This window comes from Acinonyx jubatus, chromosome D4 (genome assembly GCF_027475565.1).
Source record: "Acinonyx jubatus isolate Ajub_Pintada_27869175 chromosome D4, VMU_Ajub_asm_v1.0, whole genome shotgun sequence".
In the NCBI taxonomy this organism is placed as follows: domain Eukaryota; kingdom Metazoa; phylum Chordata; class Mammalia; order Carnivora; family Felidae; genus Acinonyx; species Acinonyx jubatus.
In genome coordinates, this window is record NC_069391.1 from 70203137 (window position 1) to 70223009 (window position 19873).

At 46.0% G+C, this 19873-nt stretch overlaps 1 protein-coding gene across 2 annotated transcripts in view; it reads right to left on the reverse strand.

The window, feature by feature from the left end:
- Positions 1-4924: 4924 nt before the first annotated feature.
- Positions 4925-19873, reverse strand: part of LOC128312221 (spermatogenesis-associated protein 31D4-like) — a 99022-nt gene continuing 84073 nt past the window's right edge. For both annotated transcript variants that reach the window (XM_053205222.1, XM_053205223.1), the window contains 5 exons: positions 14971-15041; positions 10956-11110; positions 10124-10169; positions 9512-9572; positions 4925-9228 (listed from right to left, as the gene is read on the reverse strand). In XM_053205222.1, the coding sequence (XP_053061197.1) occupies positions 4965-9228; positions 9512-9572; positions 10124-10169; positions 10956-11093 (4509 nt within the window). In that variant the 5' untranslated portion in view covers positions 11094-11110; positions 14971-15041 and the 3' untranslated portion in view covers positions 4925-4964. The remainder of the gene's footprint in view (positions 9229-9511; positions 9573-10123; positions 10170-10955; positions 11111-14970; positions 15042-19873) is intronic.

Below are 19873 nucleotides of genomic sequence, written 5' to 3' on the forward strand. Positions count from 1 at the left end.
ACACAATGAAGGGGCGCCTGGGTGGCTCAGTTGTCTAATCGTCCAACTTCATCTCAGGTCGTGAACTCGCGGGCAGTGAATTCGAGTCCCATGTCTGGCTCTGTGATGACAGCTCAGAGCCTGGAACCTGCTTTGGATTCCCTGTCTCCCTCTCTCCCTGCTCTTCCCCTACTTGCACGCTCTCTCTCTCTCAAAACTAAATAAACGTTAAAATTTAAAAAAGAAAAGAATTACACAATGAAATGTTCAGGGCGAAAGTACATGATGCATGAAATATATTCTCAAACGTTCAAGAACGTATGTATGTTTTTCATACATGTATCTGTGCGTTCGTGTGGAGAGAGAAGGGAAAGGAGGAAAGCAGACAGAAATTGTAAATAGTTCAAACTGTTAGTAGGTAAATCTGGATAAAGGGTATATGGCTCTACCATCTATGCGACTTCTCCACAATTTATTTTCAAATATATATACTTTAAAAATGAATTTAACCCAACCTTTGAGATTTCCGGCTTTGATTCCAGGAGCTGCTGCCGCCACCATACCCAGACCCCAGAAGTGCGCAATGCCAACTTTAAAACAGTTGTCTCGAGCTCTGTCCCAGACAAGAACCCTGGGATGGTCTGCACATATGAAGCATGCTAACATTTCACCAAGGTTTTAACAAAATACTGGCAAAGAACAACCCCATTCAAAACCAAAAAAAGAAAAAAGAAAGAAAAAATATTTTAGAAATTATACACAATATAAAACAAACAAAAAGGACAAAACGTCATCATGTATACTACATGGATCCCCTAAGGTCTTTTTTGTCTAGTGCTTCCAGGTTACTGTCTTCTGGGTTCTGCAGTGTGAATTGGTTTGCTAGCACCTCATTTGCTCTGCTAGTCAGTTACTGCTCCTCCACCAGATTCCCATCTTCCAAAAATGTGTTGACATCTTTTTCCTTACCCGCTCCCCTTTTTTGTCATCCGTAAGTACTTCTGTTCCACAGCTTTATTGAAATATATTTCACATACCATATAATTCACCCATTTGACGTGGATAAGTCCATGATTTTCAGTATATGCACAGACATGTGCATCACAATTCTAAAACATTTCCACGACTTCAGAGAAAAACACCTGCAACCTTTTGCCTGTCATTCCCCTCTCCCCTCAGCCCCCCTCCACCCCACCTCCAGGCCCCAGCTCTAGGCTGAATCTACTTTCTGTCTCCCGATTTCCCTATTCTGGACATTTCATGTGAATGGAATCATGTGTGGTCATTTCTGACTGGCTTCTTTCACTGAACATGTTTTCAAGGTTCATCCATGTTGTGGCATGTATTGGTCTTTTTATTGCCAAAAAATATATCATGTGGGTAAGTCCTGTTTTATTTACCCATTTATCAGTTGATGGATGTTTGTGTTGTTTCCATCTTGTGACGTTATGAATAATATAGCTGTGAACATTTGTATACAAGTTTTTGTGTAGACCTCTGTTTTCAGTGCTCTCGAGTAGACACCTAGGAGTCATCTGCTGGGTTATATGATAACTGGATGTTTAACATTTTGAGCAACTGCCAGACTGTTTTCCAAAACAGCTGCAATATTTTCCATTCCCACCGGCATCATATGGGGTTCTAAATTCTCCACAGTCCCACCAACACTTGGATTATCTTTTTGATTCTAGCCATCCTTGTGGGTGTGAAGTGCTGTGAAATACTGGTTTTGATTTGCATTTCCCTGATGGCTAATGGCATCGAGCATTTTTTCATCTAATCTTTTACTTTTAATGGCCTTTGGGGAAAGAGAGGAGTGTTTGATCTACTGTGTTAACTTGAAACACAATAGTTCATTTTAAAAGTGGCGGGAAAAGTTTTTCTTCTAAATATTTGAAAACACATAGAGCAGTGTTGAGTCTTTATCAACATGTATAGTGTTCTTCTATACTTTTTGCATGTTATACTGACTGTGTGATGAAAGGACAGTGAGATCGTGCCCTCAATTTGCTCTGTGAGATTACTTCTCATGTGGAGGTGAGGAATTCACTCAAAGGGCTCCTCAGGGTTGACTGCAAGGCAGAGCAGAACTGATTGCCAAAGTGCCTGTAAGCTCAGTGCTTTTTTGGCACCAATGCTGCGTACATCTATTGTGAATAAGTATGTTCCACAGGTGATAAATATCAAAGAAATGTGAGAGCTTTGACATGGGCACATAGCATATGTCTTGGAGATGGATGGCAAGATGTTTATTTATGTTTGTTTATTTTGAGAGACAGAGAGAGCAAGCATGAGGGGGGGAGAGCAGAGAGAGAGGGAGGAGGAGGAGCAGAGAGAATCCCAAGCAGGCTCCACACCAGCAACACAGAGCCTGATGTGAGGCTGGAACTCGTGAACCTGAGATTATTACTTGATCCTAAACCAAGACTCAGATGCTTAACCGACTGAGGAGCCCCTAGATGGGAAGATCTTACAATGGGCTTTTGCACTTTAATCGTAATCACACCTGCCACATGATAATAGTGCAACTTGGGTGAGGGGCGTGTGGGAAGTTCTATTGTTCTAGCTGCTCTTGTGCATGTTTAAACATTTCTGTAGTAAAAAAGCTTAAAAAAGTAAAAGAGGGAAAGGAGCAGGAGGAGACCTGGCAAGGGAGGCTCAGTCCCATCAAGACTAGAATTTAGGGATCTCTCAATAAAGAGTATTTCCTTCGGCACTGGGGAAGGAAAGAGGAATGGGGAAATATTGTTGGAAGGTTTTGCTGTGTTGTGTTCTGATGAAGAGCTCCATCTCATGGCTTTCTAGCTCCTCTGTGAACTGTGGTCCAGCACATCTGCAGGGAAAATGAAGAGGGCCTAAGTTGAGGAAAGTGAAGGAAATTTAAAATAGATCTGAGTAGAATTGGCAAGAGAACAGACGAAGGAAATAGTGACCTAACTCCAATTCTTTTGTTTACATGTAAGCCTGGGATAAGTATTTGTGAGATGAATGAGTGATTTGCAAGTAGTGCTGGGACTGAATTTCTTGTGGCATCAATAGACTCAATTGTGATATTTCTAATAGTGATCAGTAACTTGGAGAAATGTATTTCTAGAAAAAGCAGAGAGACGACAATTTGCCAGACAAGGACGACTGAAGGGGATTGGATGGGGCCCATTTGTACTGGAGGTTTTTATTTAAAAATTTTTCATGTTTATTTATTTCGAGAGAGACGCAGGGAGAGCACAAGTGGGGGAGAGGCAGAGAAGGAGAGACAGAATCCCAAGCAGGTTCTGTGCAGAGCCTGCGCGAGATCATGACCTGAGCTAAGAGCAAGAGTCAGCCGCTAAAATGACTGAGCCACCCAGTGAACCCTGTCTTTTAATTTTTTTTTAATGGTTATTTTTCAGGAAGACAGGGAGAGACACAGAGTGTGAGCTGACGAAGGGGCAGAGAGAGAGACGGAGACACAGAATCCCAAGCAGGCTCCAGGCTCTGGGCTGTTAGCACCGAGCCCCACGTGGGGCTCAAACTCACGGACCACGAGATCATGACCTGAGCCGAAGCTGGACGCTTACCCGACTGAGCCACCCAGGTGCTCCTGGATCTTTTAAATTTTGTTACCTGATAGATGATCAGGAAGACAAGGCCTTGGTACATAGACAACAAGTAGAAAAATGAATGATGTGGAGTTGATACCAGGGGGCATATAAGCCGGAAGGATAGGAGGAGGAGGTAAAAGGACAGAATGCCAGACTATAATATTCCTGATGGCAGAAGTATTCCCAGTATTAAGATCTACAGGGTGTCAGTAACTGCACCGGATGGGCAGTAAAGGACTCTAAAATGAGATTATGTAGAAATTGGAACACTGGGTTATTGGCTGATCTATCCACATAGATGTTACAACCTCCAGTACTTTGTCTTCATGTTGCCTGCCCTGGGCCCCATCTCACCTATTGTCTCTCTCGGGACCTCCACAGAATCAGACTCTGCATTCTTTCTGCGACCTTAATGTTCAGATACTGCAGGGTCAATGGCATGATCCTTGACAAGAAGGATACCACATTTGTATCTTCTTGTTCAAAGAGGGCTTCAATGGTTTTTTAACACTGAACATTCACTAGGACACTCACTCCATTTTTGAGTTCCAGCCTCATGTGGCATCGCCTTCCCTCCAGAGTCCTATTGTAAGCGTGGGAGAATCCTATTGTAAGGGTGGATAGGTGTGCTGTCTTGGCCAAAAAAAAAAAAAAACAAAACCAAAAAACAAAAAACAGCATTCCGTGGAAAAGCCCCCAACTATCTGTATGCTGGTGCACAGTGTAGAACTCACCTCTGGTTCATAAACTGCAGGTCTTCTGGAGGAGATCTACCTTGGCTCCACTAAGGCCACGAATATCAAAGGTGGTACCTCCATCGCAATGGGAGAACTGTCCACACTAAAGGCAAGATCTTGTATATTGCCATCAAGTGTGGATAGAAGGAAGGAACCAAGGTCCCCTTCTCCAAAAGGGGGTGCCAAGCTTGACAGCTTCCAGTAGGAAACCCCCATGTCAAGTTTAACATGACCCACACGACAGATGCTTAAGCAGCATCTATGCTGTTCCTAGACCCTACCCCAACCAGCCCAAACACTCCCATTCAGAGTTCACCCACCTGTGGGATCCTCTGCTAACTGGAAGCCACTGTAACACTAACAGGCAAGAAGGAAACAGTGGCTTAATCATTATGTTCTGAAAACTATACCTGTCTTTGATCCTCCTCAGATAGAGAAGACTTACTCTAAAAGGTATAAATCGTTCAATGAGGGCAGAGGAGAGAGCTGCTAAGAGGCAGGAGAACAGAGCCCATCTCCTCAACTTTCATCAGAGAGGAAATGGGCTTGGACTACATGGTCCCCCAAGAGATCCCCCTCAACAGGCGGACTGGTCACCTTGAACCAACATAGTACACAGAACAGACCTCACTGTTAGAGGAATGTTTATTGGGGAGAATCAAAGGGATTATTTTGTGGGATTCGGGCTGGGAAATTTCCCCCTCTCGAAATTCTGGAGAAGGGTTTTCTGTCTCAATGATAGACACCGATCTCCAAATACCATGCCTTTAGCAGTGGTAAGAGTGGCTGGAGGCCCCTGGCCAGCTTGATGCCTGCAGGTGCAGTGTGGGTGGGGCACAGGCTCCCTGTGGGGCACAGACGGGCGATGGTTCTGACACAACACAGGTTCCTGGCGGTGTCTGCCCTTGTCCCTGATCTGTCTAATACTTGGAGAATGGCTGTGGCCCACAAAGACAGCTTCTTGGTAACAAGACTTGGTATTTCTCTCTTTACAGGAGGGAGCCCTGTAGCTGAGAGGAGGCCCCTGGGCAGGCTGTGCCTGGGCCTGCACTTGTGCTTCCTTCCGAGGTTTCCCAAACTTGGCTGAGGACAGAAGGGGCTGTTGAGGACAGGCGCTATCTGTAGCATGCCGGTGCCCCATCTTCTCTTCTAAGAACTTCCCAACATCTTTCCTGAGTTTCTGAGCTTCGGTCCTCCCAGTAAAGGCAGCTCTACCTTGAACCATGCCTCTGCTTTGCACACATGGCAGGATGCCCTTTTCCTGGGAGTTTTCTTGTCTTTTGCACTTTCTGCCAGGATTCAGCCATTGTAATATAGCCTTCACTTTTTTTCTAAAAAGGCTTTCAGGGGGAGGCTGACCCTTCTGTGATAGGGTGCGGGAGGATTGGCTCCCAGGCTTCTCCGCCAGTGCCACGTCCCGAGGAGGGCAACTCTTCCTTATAGGCTGGGATGTCCCCAACCCTGCATCCCCTCCACCAAACTCTTGTGCTTTGGAACACGGAGGGCTCACTGTCTCTGTAGCTGGTGGGAGATTCTTGTGCTGGTGCTTCCTTAAGACATGCTTAGGGACCCAGGTATCCTGCTGCTGTTCCGTACTAATTCCTGTGTCCTGCACATGGACGTGAAGCACCTGGGAAGCTCCCATGTCCCCACTGGAGTCCTCCTGGTCATGAGTCAGGGAGGCCTTGGAAGTCGAGGGGGGCAGGTCGTTGTCTTTGCTCTGGGCCCAGCTCTGCTCTCTGTGCTCCAATTTAAGCTTTAATTCCTTACACAGCCATTCTGTTAAATTAGGATCTTGGGGAATTGATGTGTTTGGTGGGTGGCTTTTAATGGTCATGGTACTTTTGTCCTTATTTGCATTCACATTTATCATTTGGGGGCTTCCTGGCTGGCTGGTTGTCAAGCTATCTCTAGGTATTGATTGACGCCCATCTAGCTCCTCAGGCCTGGACACTTTGGGCACAGAAACAGGTTCTGGATTCACCACCATTTTGCCCTGTTGCATCTTGACTCTATCACTGGGATTTATGGTCTTATCCTTTGGCTCACGCCTGGTGCCAGCTTGCCTTGCGGGCTGCTTTGAGGGCCATCTGTTGGCTGGCACAGTCTGTGTCTGGCTTGCTTTGCCTATGCTGCTATGTCTGATAGGTTGAAGAGTCTGTCTGCCATCCTTCATTTTCTGAACTTCCTCTGCAAGCCCATGTTTGATAGGACGCGGTGATTTTGCTGGGATTCCCTGTCCTTCCTTGCCTACAGTTGAGGTGGTAGGGAGAGAATGATCCAGGATGGGGGCTGAATTTGCTGTTCCCACTTTGTCTCCATGGAGAGATTTAGAGCTTCCTCTAAGGGACTTGAAGTCCCCAGATTTAGAGTTGGCCTCAGAAATCAGGTTGGTTGAGCAGGGAAGGTTCGAATGGGATAAGGACTGGGATGGGGCCTCTTTCAATTTAAAGATAGCTATGGATTCAAGGTCCTTAGGGGGAACGCCCCCTAACATTCTATGATGGAATTGTTTAATATGGGACTCCAGCATCTGCTGTGCGTTAGATTCAATGAAGGAAAGCTCCCGGGAGGTATTCAGGCAATATTCCCCACCCACTGATGGTGGCAGAACTCTCTGTTGTATTTCAGTGTTGGATTTCTCAGGATGAAGCAATGTCTCATTCACAGTGTGCCATGAACTATGCACGGTCCCGGGGAGCTGACCCTCATTGATTTCTTCCAACTTTTTGCTCAGATGTATTCTGAGGACATTTTCAAGTTGCCTTTGGCCTAGTCTCTCCACAGATGCCCTTGATGTAGTCTCGGATGGGCTCATAAGTTCTTCCTCAGCATCATACCCCTTATCCTTATCTGAAGAGCTCTCTGGGTCACTCAACAGATGATCTTTTGGCCCATTCTCTGGGTTGTTTCCCAGATCCTTCCCAAAGGGGTCCTCTAGCTGAAGCATTTCTGAGTGCCCCTCATGGAAGCTTTCAGGTGGGCTCAACCCAACATTTAGAGTGTTGCTACTCTGACTCTTAGAGGTCTGTTGGAGTCTATGATAGTGCCCCATCTCAGGTATGTTTGAAAAATTCTTCGGAGGCCTCATCAGTGATAGAGACTCATGGATCCTGCGGGGAAGGCCCCATCGGTGCTGGATGAGCCTCTTTCGGAGGTGATGCTCTAGTTTTTTACGAAGCTCATCACTGAGAGGAAACTGTCCAGGAAGGATAGAGACTGCACCATGGGCCTGGAAGGCCCGGCGGTTAGACAGGTTAGGAGCCGAAGGACAAAAGGCCTCATGGGATCTTTGAACCACAGCGGGTAAACCCCACAAACTTGCCTGTTGCTTCTGCAAAACATTCCATTCTAGGTCTTGAATTTCAGAGGGGATGAGAGACTCCAATTCATTCTGGGGTCTATGAAAACACACTCCACAGCTCTTAATCTGGGGTAGAGGACTAGATGGCAGGATTGGGAGTGGGGATTGAAGATAGGTCTCAGGCTGGACTTGAGTGGGAGGTAGGGGCTGGGGTTGAGGCTGGGGTTCGGGCTGGGGTTGAGGCTGGGGTTCAGGCTGGGGTTGAGGCAGGGATTGAGGCTGGATCTCAGGCAGGGCTTGAGGAAGTGGAGGCGGAAGTCCTGGGGATTCCTGGTCTGTGGAGGTAGAGATTCTATTGAAAATAAAGGTTGAGGAACAATCCTCTGAGACATGGGCAACAGACGGCAAAGACTCAGTGTGCAGAGTTGGGAGACCCCAGAAGAGCTGCAAAGGTGTTTGCTGTAAATGGACCTCTACCAAGGTTGTAGGATAGGGGGGCTGCTGATGCACATGCAGCTCCTTTGATTTGTCTTTGCTGTTCCAGAAAGGAAGGGAGGCTGCCAAGCCAGGCTGGGCAGCAACTGACTCTGACATTTTTCCCAAAGAATTTAGTGTGTAGTCTGGCCTGAGTTGTTTTGGAAAAGAACCCTTCTTTCCCTTCCATATCAAGAAATCACTCCTCTTTTGGACTTGTTTCTCCAGAAGTGCCAGGACTTTGGGGCTGAGGAAAGACAGGTTACCAGGCTCTACAACATAGGCCACAGGGTCTCCCCTGGAAGAATCCTCAGAACGGAGGGCAAGAATCTCTTGGCTGAAATCACATTGAGCCAAGGAAGAAGGGAAGAAGTCTTTGGCATGAGTTTTCCACCAAGAGAAGTCTGAGACACCCAAGCTTGCATGGTCAATGCCTGTGGTTGTTGGGATATGAGTGGACAATCCAACAGGGCCATCTGGAGATGAGTTCTCCGGAACAGGCTTCAAGGTGATGGAAATTGATTTAGATTGAGCCACAGTTAAAGTGCTGTCTGGTGGTGGTGAAACAGACAGGGTTGGTGGTGCATGATGACAAGCACAGGTCTCAGTGGGATTCTTTGTCTGGGGCAACTCCGATAAGGAGTTGACATCTTGGGAAACGGTGGACTCAAGAGAGAAGATGGTATTTAGAGACAATTTGGCCTCTGGTTGAACAACAGGGTCCACTGTCTGAGCATCACATGGTGGGAGAGGGGAAACGGCAAGGGGTTGGGCTGGGAAATGGTCCTCAGGGAAATCAGATTCCAAGGGAGGACAAGGCTGTGGTGGCAAAGAGTGATCCGGTGGTGAGAGTGGAACATAGTCAGCCAAGGGGGTCATTGGGTTAGGTGGGAAGGTGGAGGCAAGTGGCAGGGAAGGCTCAGGCAGAGAAGCTGATGTTAGGTCTCCTGGAGGGTCTGCTGAGAAGGCAGGGGATGAAGTGAACAATGAGTCAGTCACAGGAGCTGTGGAACCCAAGGAAGTAGCATCTTCGAGGGCCTCTGGGTACAGCATCCGATTGATCTCAGCAGTTGTGTTATTACACACCTCACAGAAGGGGTCTGGACATAACAGTTGACGAAAGTAGATTGTATCACGTTGCCGGCCTAGGGGGCTGCAGGAGACAGGAGGTACAAAGCTGCAGCCAGGGCCAGAACAAGGGAAGGAGCACCTGCTGACCTGCCAAGGGAGGGGCCACCTGAAGCCTGCTGCTCCTTCACAATGCCCCACATTTATGACTTCATAATACACTCAGTAACCTTCACCCCAGGGCCCTCATTCACGTACCCATTCCTATGGCTACCCCCCTCCCATGACTGGCAGGTTGCACTGAATTCATACAATTGCATAAATCATGCTCTAGGAGAGATCAGGATAGAAGGGGAAAGAGTAGTCACCTCCTTATATTACTCATCAACTTCCTTATCTCTTCCTCTTCTCTCTGAAGGCATTTCCAACCTGGGAAACCAGGAGAGTGGGTTATATGTAGTGAAGGTAGAAACACAGGTATTATACAGGAGTCCCTTTGTGAGACACCCTTGCGATATTAGATTCTGAATGCCCCAATAATCGGTAGATGAGGTCAAATGGTCAATGATGTGACACATGGTATCGCATTAAAGTATTTCATTTACATTACATCATGTGATGCTCAAACCACCTCTGTGAAGCACAGAAGTCCGTGGTTACCTCAGGGAGGAATCCTGAGTATCTGTGATGTCACGGGTCTTGCACAAAATCAGGAGACAGAAGTTCTGACTCCTGACATCTCACACGGCCACCACTGGGCAACAACCATTGATTGCCCAGGTCCACCATGGCTCCACACTCAGGGTTGGGCAGAGCCAGGAATCTAAGGGCCTCCAGTTCTGAGTGTTCTGAGGCCTCCATTTTCAGAGGGGCACTCTGTCTAGTACCGGACATCCTCAGAAATCATGGAACTGGAACCTCATGGGAAGGACAGGAAGGGTCACCCTTGGAGAGCTCATGTGGAACAAGCAGAACCTTACCTTTCAGTGTACTGCCTTTCCTCCTCCTCTTGGCTCTGCCTTGATGCTAGAATGAAAATGAAAGAATGAGGAGCCTGGAACTCATCTCTCTGCTCTCAGAAATGGAGACATTCTTGGGGTGCCTGGGTGGCTCAGACACTTAAGCGTTTGACACTTGATTTCGGCTCAGGTCATGATCTCTGTTCACTGGTCTCCAGTGAATTCAAGGTCCCCATCTGTGCTGTCAGAACAGAGACTGCTTGGGATTCTCTCTCTCCCTCTCTCTGCTCCTCCTGGGGCCACCCTCTGTGTGTGTGTGTGTGTGCGCGCACGTGCGCATGTGTATACTTTCTAACTTAAAGGAAAAAAAACAGAAACTGAGGACCAACAGTCACATCAGTGCTCCATCAGGTAGGACCCTGTATCCTGGGACAGAGCTTGGACCCTAGTCTCTGCTCAGTGTGTCTCAGAGGCTTAGCAGTCTTCTCCTGATCAGCCCAACATGAAGGCTCGGTCCAGTGAAATCTTACATGAGAAGGTGACCCATGATCAGGTGCTGGGGAACCTTGTTCTCTTACACACATCCCATACTCTCTAAACCCAAACTAAGACTACAGAATCCTTATGTTTGGGATTTTATCCAAGACCCGCCACCACAGCCAGATAAGTACTAAACCTTAGTACTTTCTTAACCCTTAGCCCTGCCAGATCTCTCTTCCTAGAGGAGTGAACATCTCTTCTTTTAGACTTCCCATTTTAGTTGTGTCTAATCCTACCAAATTCATTTTAAAATTTGGGACTAGAAGTAGAAACAATACGAATGTCTGTTCAGGACTCCCCCAGGATTCCTTACCTTTTGGATGGGTTTGGTGTTCCCAGTTGGAAATGGAATCCCCATCAGGTAGCACAGGAACAGAAGAAGCAACCCCAACCCATACAAGAAGGTGAAGTTGGGGTCAGTCTCGAAGCATGTTGACCCAAAGCACAACATGGTTCAGTAGCACTATTCTGAAATGAGAGTATCACAAAGCTGCCTATAGGTAACTGAATTGCAAGGCTGCCTATAGGTAACTGAGCTCCGAGTGTGCGGATGCCTGACAATCTAACTCTCCAGGCTTACAGAACACTGAAAAGTCACAAAAGGTTTCTGAGGGTTGGGGGAGGGGACAATTGGAGAGGGTGTGCCCAAAGCCCCTCCCCCACCTACCAGCCCAGAAGGTCCCTCCACCTCTCCTCCTGCAGGTCCCTCTGCCCTACCCTGCCATCCTGTTTTCCTACCTCATCTTTTCATCCTATTGACGAGGGAGCGTGAGGCTGGCTGAGGGGCCAAGCACAAGCTAGCACACAATCCCCTACCTGCCAACTGTGGGCAATGTGTGATATTCCTTAGATAACTCCAGGCTACTCAAAACCAAGAAAGGACAAAAAACAAATGGTTGAACTGATAAAGAGTCTCCACCAGTTCACCAGAAAAAGGCAATCCTGTCAACAGCCTAATGTCCAGGAACCCCCTACTGTCTTAATGTTAATGCTTTGACTGAGGGAAAAACAACCTTATCGTGACTATAGCCAGGCCTCCAATTATCTGAGTCTTTAGACTATGAAAATCCCTTTAGGAACTCTCTCTTGACTTTGTCTCCCCCTACTCCATAAAAGTATCCCCCAACACTTATAGTCCAGCTCTTTCTGCCCATGGGTCCTGTCCCTGTGCTTTAATAAAACCACCTTTTTGTACCAAAGACGTCTTCAAGAATTCTTTCTTGGCCATCGGCTCCAGACCATCCCCCCACCATCACCTCAAAACTTCATCATTTGGTTCCCAGCATGGCACGTTGAGTCTTTTCATTGGGACTCTGAGCCGGTGCAAATTCAGTGAGTATACTCTCTCTTTTCTTCCTTTACTCTTATTTCAGGGGCTTTTCGAGAAATATGGTCTTATTGGAACACTTTCATATTGAATTCTCAGGCTGCAATTCTCTAACCCATGGCTACTCTACAGGGAGAAGAAAGCCTGCCTTTTGGCTGGAAGTTAGTACCCTGGGTAGAATGGTAATGAGACCCAGAAACTTGATGCCCTCTCTTTATTCTTGTCCTTTATACAAAGTTGTCTGTCTTGGGCATGGGACAGCCACCTAACTAACCAGGACAGCTGCCCATCTTAAGACTCTCATGTGAGGTTTCCTCCTCATTGATCTAATGTGATCCCCTCCACATCTCTGGTCTAGCTGCTTCAGGCTGGGAGACCTCCACTGGGAGCCAGCCAAATCAGTACCTGATTGAATTAAAACCCAGTCAGGGACCGTTTTCTAGGGAAGTTGGCTCTAAAGGCTATATGTGTTGGAATGTCACTTAGATCATGATGGATTCCTATCTTTACTGTTTTCAGTCAATATCCTCTACTAACTACTTAAAATACAAAATGGGGTAGCTCTCCCCACCCCCCCCATAAATTTTCTAGTGTTTTTCATGGGCTAAAAATCTTAGGTTTTTCGAGAAACTAAAGCATGGCCTCCACAGCATGCTCATCAAAGACTAGGTAATCAAGGCATGGCCATCAGGGCATATTCTTCAAGGCATGGCCTTTTAGGGCACTGCTTTCAGGGTACATTATTTTGGTCCCTACAACAGGCACCCATCTGTAATCTAGAATGCAATGGGGAAGCAGGGGGATGGTAGCATTCCCCCTTCAGGAGACCTTGGTTGGCTGATTGGTGGTCATACCAACTTCAAGAAACACCTCCGGTCACTTTGACACCAGGAACCTTTGACATATCCTGCACAAGGGATGCCACCTGGGAGTGGGGGGTCATTCTCAGGGATAATGGACCTTCTCTCTCTTTTCTACTTTTCTCCCTAAAGAGAAGCATAGGAGCTTCTTTTTTCATCCCCAAGGAATCTCCCTTCAGATGCCTCTGGAAACTGTGATATCATGACCTGAGTGAAGTGGGACGTTTAACCAACTGAGCCACCCAGGCGCCCCAAAGAGCCTTCAAAATTTAAAGGAATGAGGGATTGATGGTACACCTGTTTTGGGGTCTTTTTTGTTGTTGTTGTTGTTGACAGCACTGAAATTACCTCCACTGATATTTAGTAGGGGAGGTTCACAGCTAACATCAAATACAAATGATTTGCCAATATCTATGCTAACATCAGTTATAAATCATTTGCCAACACTTAAGCATTTTACTTGCAGCAACCTCACAATCACCCTATGATGCAAGCAGTTTTCACAATCTCCCGTGATGTGAGCAGGACAGGTATCTGTTGCCCCTTTTATCAAAGAACAAAACTGAAGCTAAGAGAGGGTAAATGACTTCTCAAGATCACCTAGCTAGGAAATAGCAGAGCCCTCACAATGAAATCCCCAATGTTCTCAACACCTCTCTTTTAAACATTAAGTGACTTCTTAAAATAAAGAGTCACCCTAGTCCTACAATTAAAGCAGTTGTATGGCTACGAATATTTACTTTGTGTATTAAATGCTAGAAGAAAATTTTTGTTGTTGTTGTTATTCTATCATCCCCTTAGGTACTTTTTCCTTTTCATTCTTGGCACCAAAGTCTTTATAGGTTTCTTCTATTGCCCTCTGAGAACCTGCTTTCAAGAACTAGATTATGTACGACTCTCAGGAAGTCATAAATGAATAACAAAGCTTAACATGCCATACATCTCACACAGTTTACATACATCTAACCCCTAAGCCTTAATATAAAGCTCTCACAGGAGCATTTCAGGCAGCCATCCCGAGGTAGCAGAGATGGCTTTTGGTAGAGTGAGGTGTTCTCACATGTCAGCTGTGACATCTTCCCAGCTGACCTGTGTCACCACATAGAAGTCTGGTTCATACTGTGCTAGGTTAGATTGTGTCCAAGAAGCAGTATTTTCCAAAAGCTCTAGGACATGATATGGTTGTATTTGAAGAATTCAATATAGATAAGTAAGGAGAAGTCATTGGTTTATGATTCTCATATGTTTGGGGCACCAGGTGGCTCAGGCTGTTAAGCATCTGACTTCGGCTCAGGTCATGATCTCATGGTTCGTGGGTTCAAGCCCCAAATCAGGCTCTGTGCTGACAGCTCAGAGCCTGGAGACTGTGTCTCCCTCTCTCCCTGTCTCTCCCCTGCTCATGCTCTCTCTCTCTCTCTCTCTCGCTCTCTCTCTCAAAAAACAAACATTAAAAAACATTTCAAATGTTTTTCTTTATGAGAGTGAGACAGAGAGACAGATGGTGAGCAGGGGAGGGGCAGAGAGAGAGGGACACAGAATCCGATACAGGCTCCAGGCTCCGAGCTACCACCACAGAGCCCGATGTGGGGGTCGAACCCATGAACCGTGAGATCACAACCTGAGCCGAAGTCAGATGCTCAACCGACTGAGCCACCCAGGTGCCCCACATTAAAAAAGTTTTAAAAAATGATTCTCATATGTTTTCCATTTCCTAGGACCAGTCCCCAGTGCTCTCTCTTTCCCATCCTCATCACTATGTCTGGGATGAGCCACATGGGGAACGGCTATTTTCAGGATTCCAAAAAGCCTGTAGAACAGAGTCTCGGGCAAAATCTGTTTAAACTGCATTTAAGATACAAACTGGCTATAAAATGTCTCTTGTTCCATCACACACCAAACTTTTATTGAACTCTACAGTGTAGTATTTCTAGTAGAAATATCAACAAAATATGGTATCACCTCAACGCTTGGGCAGGTCATAGTTTAGTGAGTCCTTTAAATGGCTATGAAAAGTGATATGAACAGTAAAGGAAGTAGGAATAAGAACATAATGAAAACGCAGAAATCAGAGTAATCAATTCTTCTCCCAGGAAGGAGAAAAGAGAAGGCCAGAGAAATTTTTACAACAGGTGCCAACTGACCTGAGCCTTGTGAGGTATTCGGGACTTCTTCTTCCTCTTCTGTCTTCTGTTTCCTCCTCCTCTTTTTCTTTCTGTAGAGCAGTTTTAGAGCAGTTTTAGCTTCACAGCAAAATTGGGCAGAAAGTACAGAGTTCCCATATGCCCCTCTTCCTCCCTACCACACACACACAGCCTCCCCCCACTATCAACGCCCAGAACCAGCATGGGGCAGTTATTACAATCAGTGGGCCTACACTGACACATCATTATCACTCAAAGTCATACTTTACATTAGCGTTCACTCTTGGTGTTGGACGTTCTATGGGCTTGAACATGTGTGATGACATGTGTCCTCCACTGTAGTGTCACACACTGCCCTAAAATCCTCTGTGCTCTGCCTATTCATCCCATCTTGCCCCCTTATCCCTGGCACCCACTGATTTTTTACTGTCTTCACAGTTGTTTCTTTTCCAGACTTTCATATCGTATGATTATACAGTGTGTGGCCTTTTCAGATTGGCTTCTTCTACTTGGTAATATGCATTTAAGGATCTTCCATGTCTTTTCATGACTTAGTGGCTTATGCCCTTTTAGCGTTGGATAATATCCACTGTCTGGAGAAACCAGAGTTGATTTATCCACTCACCTATGGAAGGACACCTTGGCTACTTCCCAGGTTTGGCAAGTATGAATAAAGCTCCTATAATCTTTTGTTTTAGACCACTTTACTGAGACTTAATTCACATACCCTACCTACAATTCACCCATTAAAAGTGTGCAATTCAGTGGCTTTTAGTGTATTCATAATGTTGTGCATTCAGTCACCACAGTCAACTTTAGAACTTTTTCATTATTCAAAAAAGAAGCTTTTCCCCGTAGGTTTCATGCATCCTTCAGTCTTCTCATTCCTCCTGCCCCCACACTAGGTTACCACTGATGTATTTTGTCTGTTGCAATTTGACAGAATATTTGAACCTAGTAATTTAAATCTCAGGTTTGTATTTTGTTTGTCTTTGTTTTGTGTGTCATTTTTTCAGTGATTCATTTACATTGTATTTTATGAAAGTGTCAGCCCACAGTAGATGGAGGAGCAGGGGAGGAAGCAAACTGGTCCTCCACCACAGAAAGTTTGAGAAACTGTGGTCTAATGAACATACTCCACTGTGAAGCCTGGTAGTGAGTCAGCATTCTGGAAGCACACAGGGAGACTTTGGAGAGATCTTTCCCTCATGCCATGAGAGGGGGCAAAAATAAAAATTTACACTCTAATCATGGGACTTAATTTGGAAAGGGATGGATACTTACCTCAGCTCTCACTCATTTTCTCATGCCTTCTTCCTTGTTGACCTGCCCTTATACAGAGTCTCTGGTAAGAATTTACACTGCACAACCTCTGGATACAGCCATATTAATAGGCTAACCATTACATGCACATTCACCCAGCCTCCACATTGGAATCTCTTTTCTTTTTTTAATTTGTTTTTGAGAGTAGAGACACAGAGTGCAAGTGAGGGAGGTGCAGAGAAAGGGAGACACAGAACCTGAAGCAGGCTCCAGGTTCTGTGCTGCGGGGCTCTAACCCACGAACCACGAGATCATGACCCCAGCCCAAGTTGGACGCTGAACTGACTGAACCACCCAGGAGCCCCAAGACCAAATCAAAATTAGACTTGTTTTACAAGCAAAATAGTCTTCATTTGGCTATCTCTGGAAATGAGGGTTTAAGAGAGAAAAAAAAAGTTTCAATGACATACCTTTATTGATGTGAATTCTAGTTCTGATTGCTTTAAATGGTAGCCTAAACTAGGCAACTTGAGGTAAACTTCAGAGAAATGGTGACAACAGCACAGACCATGTCCTCCCTAAACCTGATCTGACAGTTACTAGAACTGAGAAGACCTGGTTTATTTAAAAGGCAGACAGGCAGACAGACAGGCTGACAGACAGGAAGGAAGGAAGGAAGGAAGGAAGGAAGGAAGGAAGGAAGGAAGGAAGGAAAGTAGGGAGGGAGGAAGGAAGAAAGAAAGAGAAAAGGAAAGAAAGAAAGAAAAAGAAAGAAAGAAAAGAAAGAAAGAAAGAAAGAAAGAAAGAGAAAGAAAGGAAAAAAAAAGAAAAAGAAAAAGGGGATTTAATTCCAAAATGGAAGGGCACCACTATAGTAGGGAAACAGGATAAAATGGCAGAGAGGGAAGGGTTAGGACCTGAGGTCCCTAGATGGGGAAAAACACTATTTGGGAACAATGCTGCAAGTGTTTGACTACAGCAAACCCCCTTGGGCCTAAGGTCCCTCTTAAGAATGGAAGAGACACACCTACTCCCCCTCAGGTTCTCGTCAGGAATTTGACAATCAAAATACCTAGCTAAACCATAAAACTTACGTCATACAGGGGACAGTATAACCAGCCTGACTCCTCACACAATGGAGTTGAGCCAGTCAGGAATGGACAACCCAGCACCTACAGCTGTCCAGTCAATAATGGTAGAACCTGAGAAGGAATGAGGGAGAAGGGAAGGGGGTGCTAACCAGACCCTTATAAAACAAAGATCTTTGCCTATAGTCTGTGGGCATTCACTTTTGAATGTCCCCTCTCTAGGGGGCGCCTGGGTGGCACAGTTGGTTAAGCGTCCGACTTCAGCCAGGTCACTATCTCGCGGTCCGTGAGTTCGAGCCCCGCGTCAGGCTCCGGGCTGATGGCTCAGAGCCTGGAGCCTGTTTCCGATTCTGTGTCTCCCTCTCTCTCTGCCCCTCCCCCGTTCATGCTCTGTCTCTCTCTGTCCCAAAAATAAATAAACGTTGAAAAAAATTTTTTTTGAATGTCCCCTCTCTATAAAGAGAGTTTTCCTACTATTCTTATTTTCTAAACTTATACTCTAATAAACTTGTGCCCGCTACACATTTTGTGTCCACCTCTTCATTCTTTTAAGTGGCAAGACAACGAATCCCGGGTACTGTGTTAAAAAAAAAAAAACCCTGCAACCTTACTATGGGGGCTCGTCTGGGATATCAACATCTTCTATCTGTAAGGAAAGAGCAGGCAGCACCCCCTCTTTTCTTTATCTCCTCAACAAAACTCTTAAACCACCCAACGGGCACCCTTCAGCCAGTTAACAGCGAACAGCGAGGCTGCCATTCTCAAGTCTCTGGTGACAGGATCCTTGGTCTCCTCCCATCTGATCCCCCAATGTAGTTGGGAACATTGGCATCATGCAATCCCAATTTCCTTTGAGGAAAACCTCAATCGGAGGCCGAACAGGAACTGATGAATCCTGGCCAAGGCTACTCTTTAGTGGATGCCTGAAGGCTGTCGGCAGAACCTGATCCCTGACCTCCAGTTTGGGTATCGGTGGAATTCTCCTCTTTCTGTCTTGGCCAGCCTCTCCCTTTGGGAAATGGGTGGAAAAGCCCAGGACTTATCCCTGGGGTATCCTCCTAGGAGTCACCTGGGTGACTTCCAAGGGGCCCTACTCACAGGAATTAAAACCCAGTCAGGGACCGTTTTCTAGGGAAGTTGGCTCTAAAGGCTATATGTGTTGGAATGTCACTTAGATCATGATGGATTCCTATCTTTACCGTTTTCAGTCAATATCCTCTACTAACTACTTAAAATACAAAATGGGGTAGCTCTCCCCACCCCCCCCCATAAATTTTCTAGTGTTTTTCATGGGCTAAAAATCTTAGGTTTTTCGAGAAACTAAAGCATGGCCTCCACAGCATGCTCATCAAAGACTAGGTAATCAAGGCATGGCCATCAGGGCATATTCTTCAAGACATGGCCTTTTAGGGCACTGCTTTCAGGGTACATTATTTTGGTCCCTACAACAGGCACCTGTCTGTAATCTAGAATGCAATGGGGAAGCAGAGGGATGGTAGCATTCCCCCTTCAGGAGTCCTTGGTTGGCTGATTGGTGATCATACCAACTTCAAGAAACACCTCCGGTCACTTTGACACCAGGAACCTTTGATATATCCTGCACAAGGATGCCACCTGGGAGTTGGGGGGCATTCTCAGGGTTAATGGACCTTCTCTCTCTTTTCTTTCTACTTTTCTCCTAAGGAGAAGCATGGGAGCCTCTTCTTCTGTCCCCAAGGAATCTCCCTTCGCATGCCTTTTGGCCCACTGGAAACAATTTGGATTACAAGAACTAAAGAAGAAAAACTAATCTCCTACTGTAACAAGACATGGATGGCCTCAGTACCCCTTAGGAGACAAGGAAAGTGGCCATTAATGGGACATTAAGCTTCAATATGATCTATTGTTTGAATCTCTTCTGCAGGAAGCAAGACAAGTAGACTGAAGTCCCCTATGTCCAGGCTTTTATGGCTCTAAATGAGGAATTGGACCTGAGGGCCTCTTGCAGAATGTGCCTAATGACCTAGCAGGTTAATAGACCCACTTGGGACATATTGGATAATGATTGTCTAAATAGGTCCATTCCTCCTAGTAAGCCTTGGCTTCGGGGGCAATCACTGGCTTGTCCAAACAAAGAGGAGGCTTGTTCTGTTACTATCCCTTCTCCTTATAGACCCCAAGACCGCTCTGCCTCCAGTCCAGCTAGACATACTAGGAGCGGAACCCCCTATCTTTCAGGAGTTCCACCCAAGTTTGGAATGCGTCCTCTTAGGGAGGCCACTAATGGAGAAATGGGCACAATTTAGAGTCCATGTGCTCTTCTCCATGACAGACCTAGCTCAGATAAAACAACAACTAGGACAGTATTCTGAGAACCCTTCTCAACTTATTGAGGACTTTCAACAAGTATCTATTATGTTTGATTTCACTTGGCAAGATACATATATCATACTAGCTCATTGTTGTACCCCCGAGGAAGAAAAACAAATTTGGGCATGAGCCCAGAAGTTCGCTAATGAAGTAGCGATGAGAGATAGTGAACGCTATCCGGTGGGGGGCTCTGCTGCTCCAAA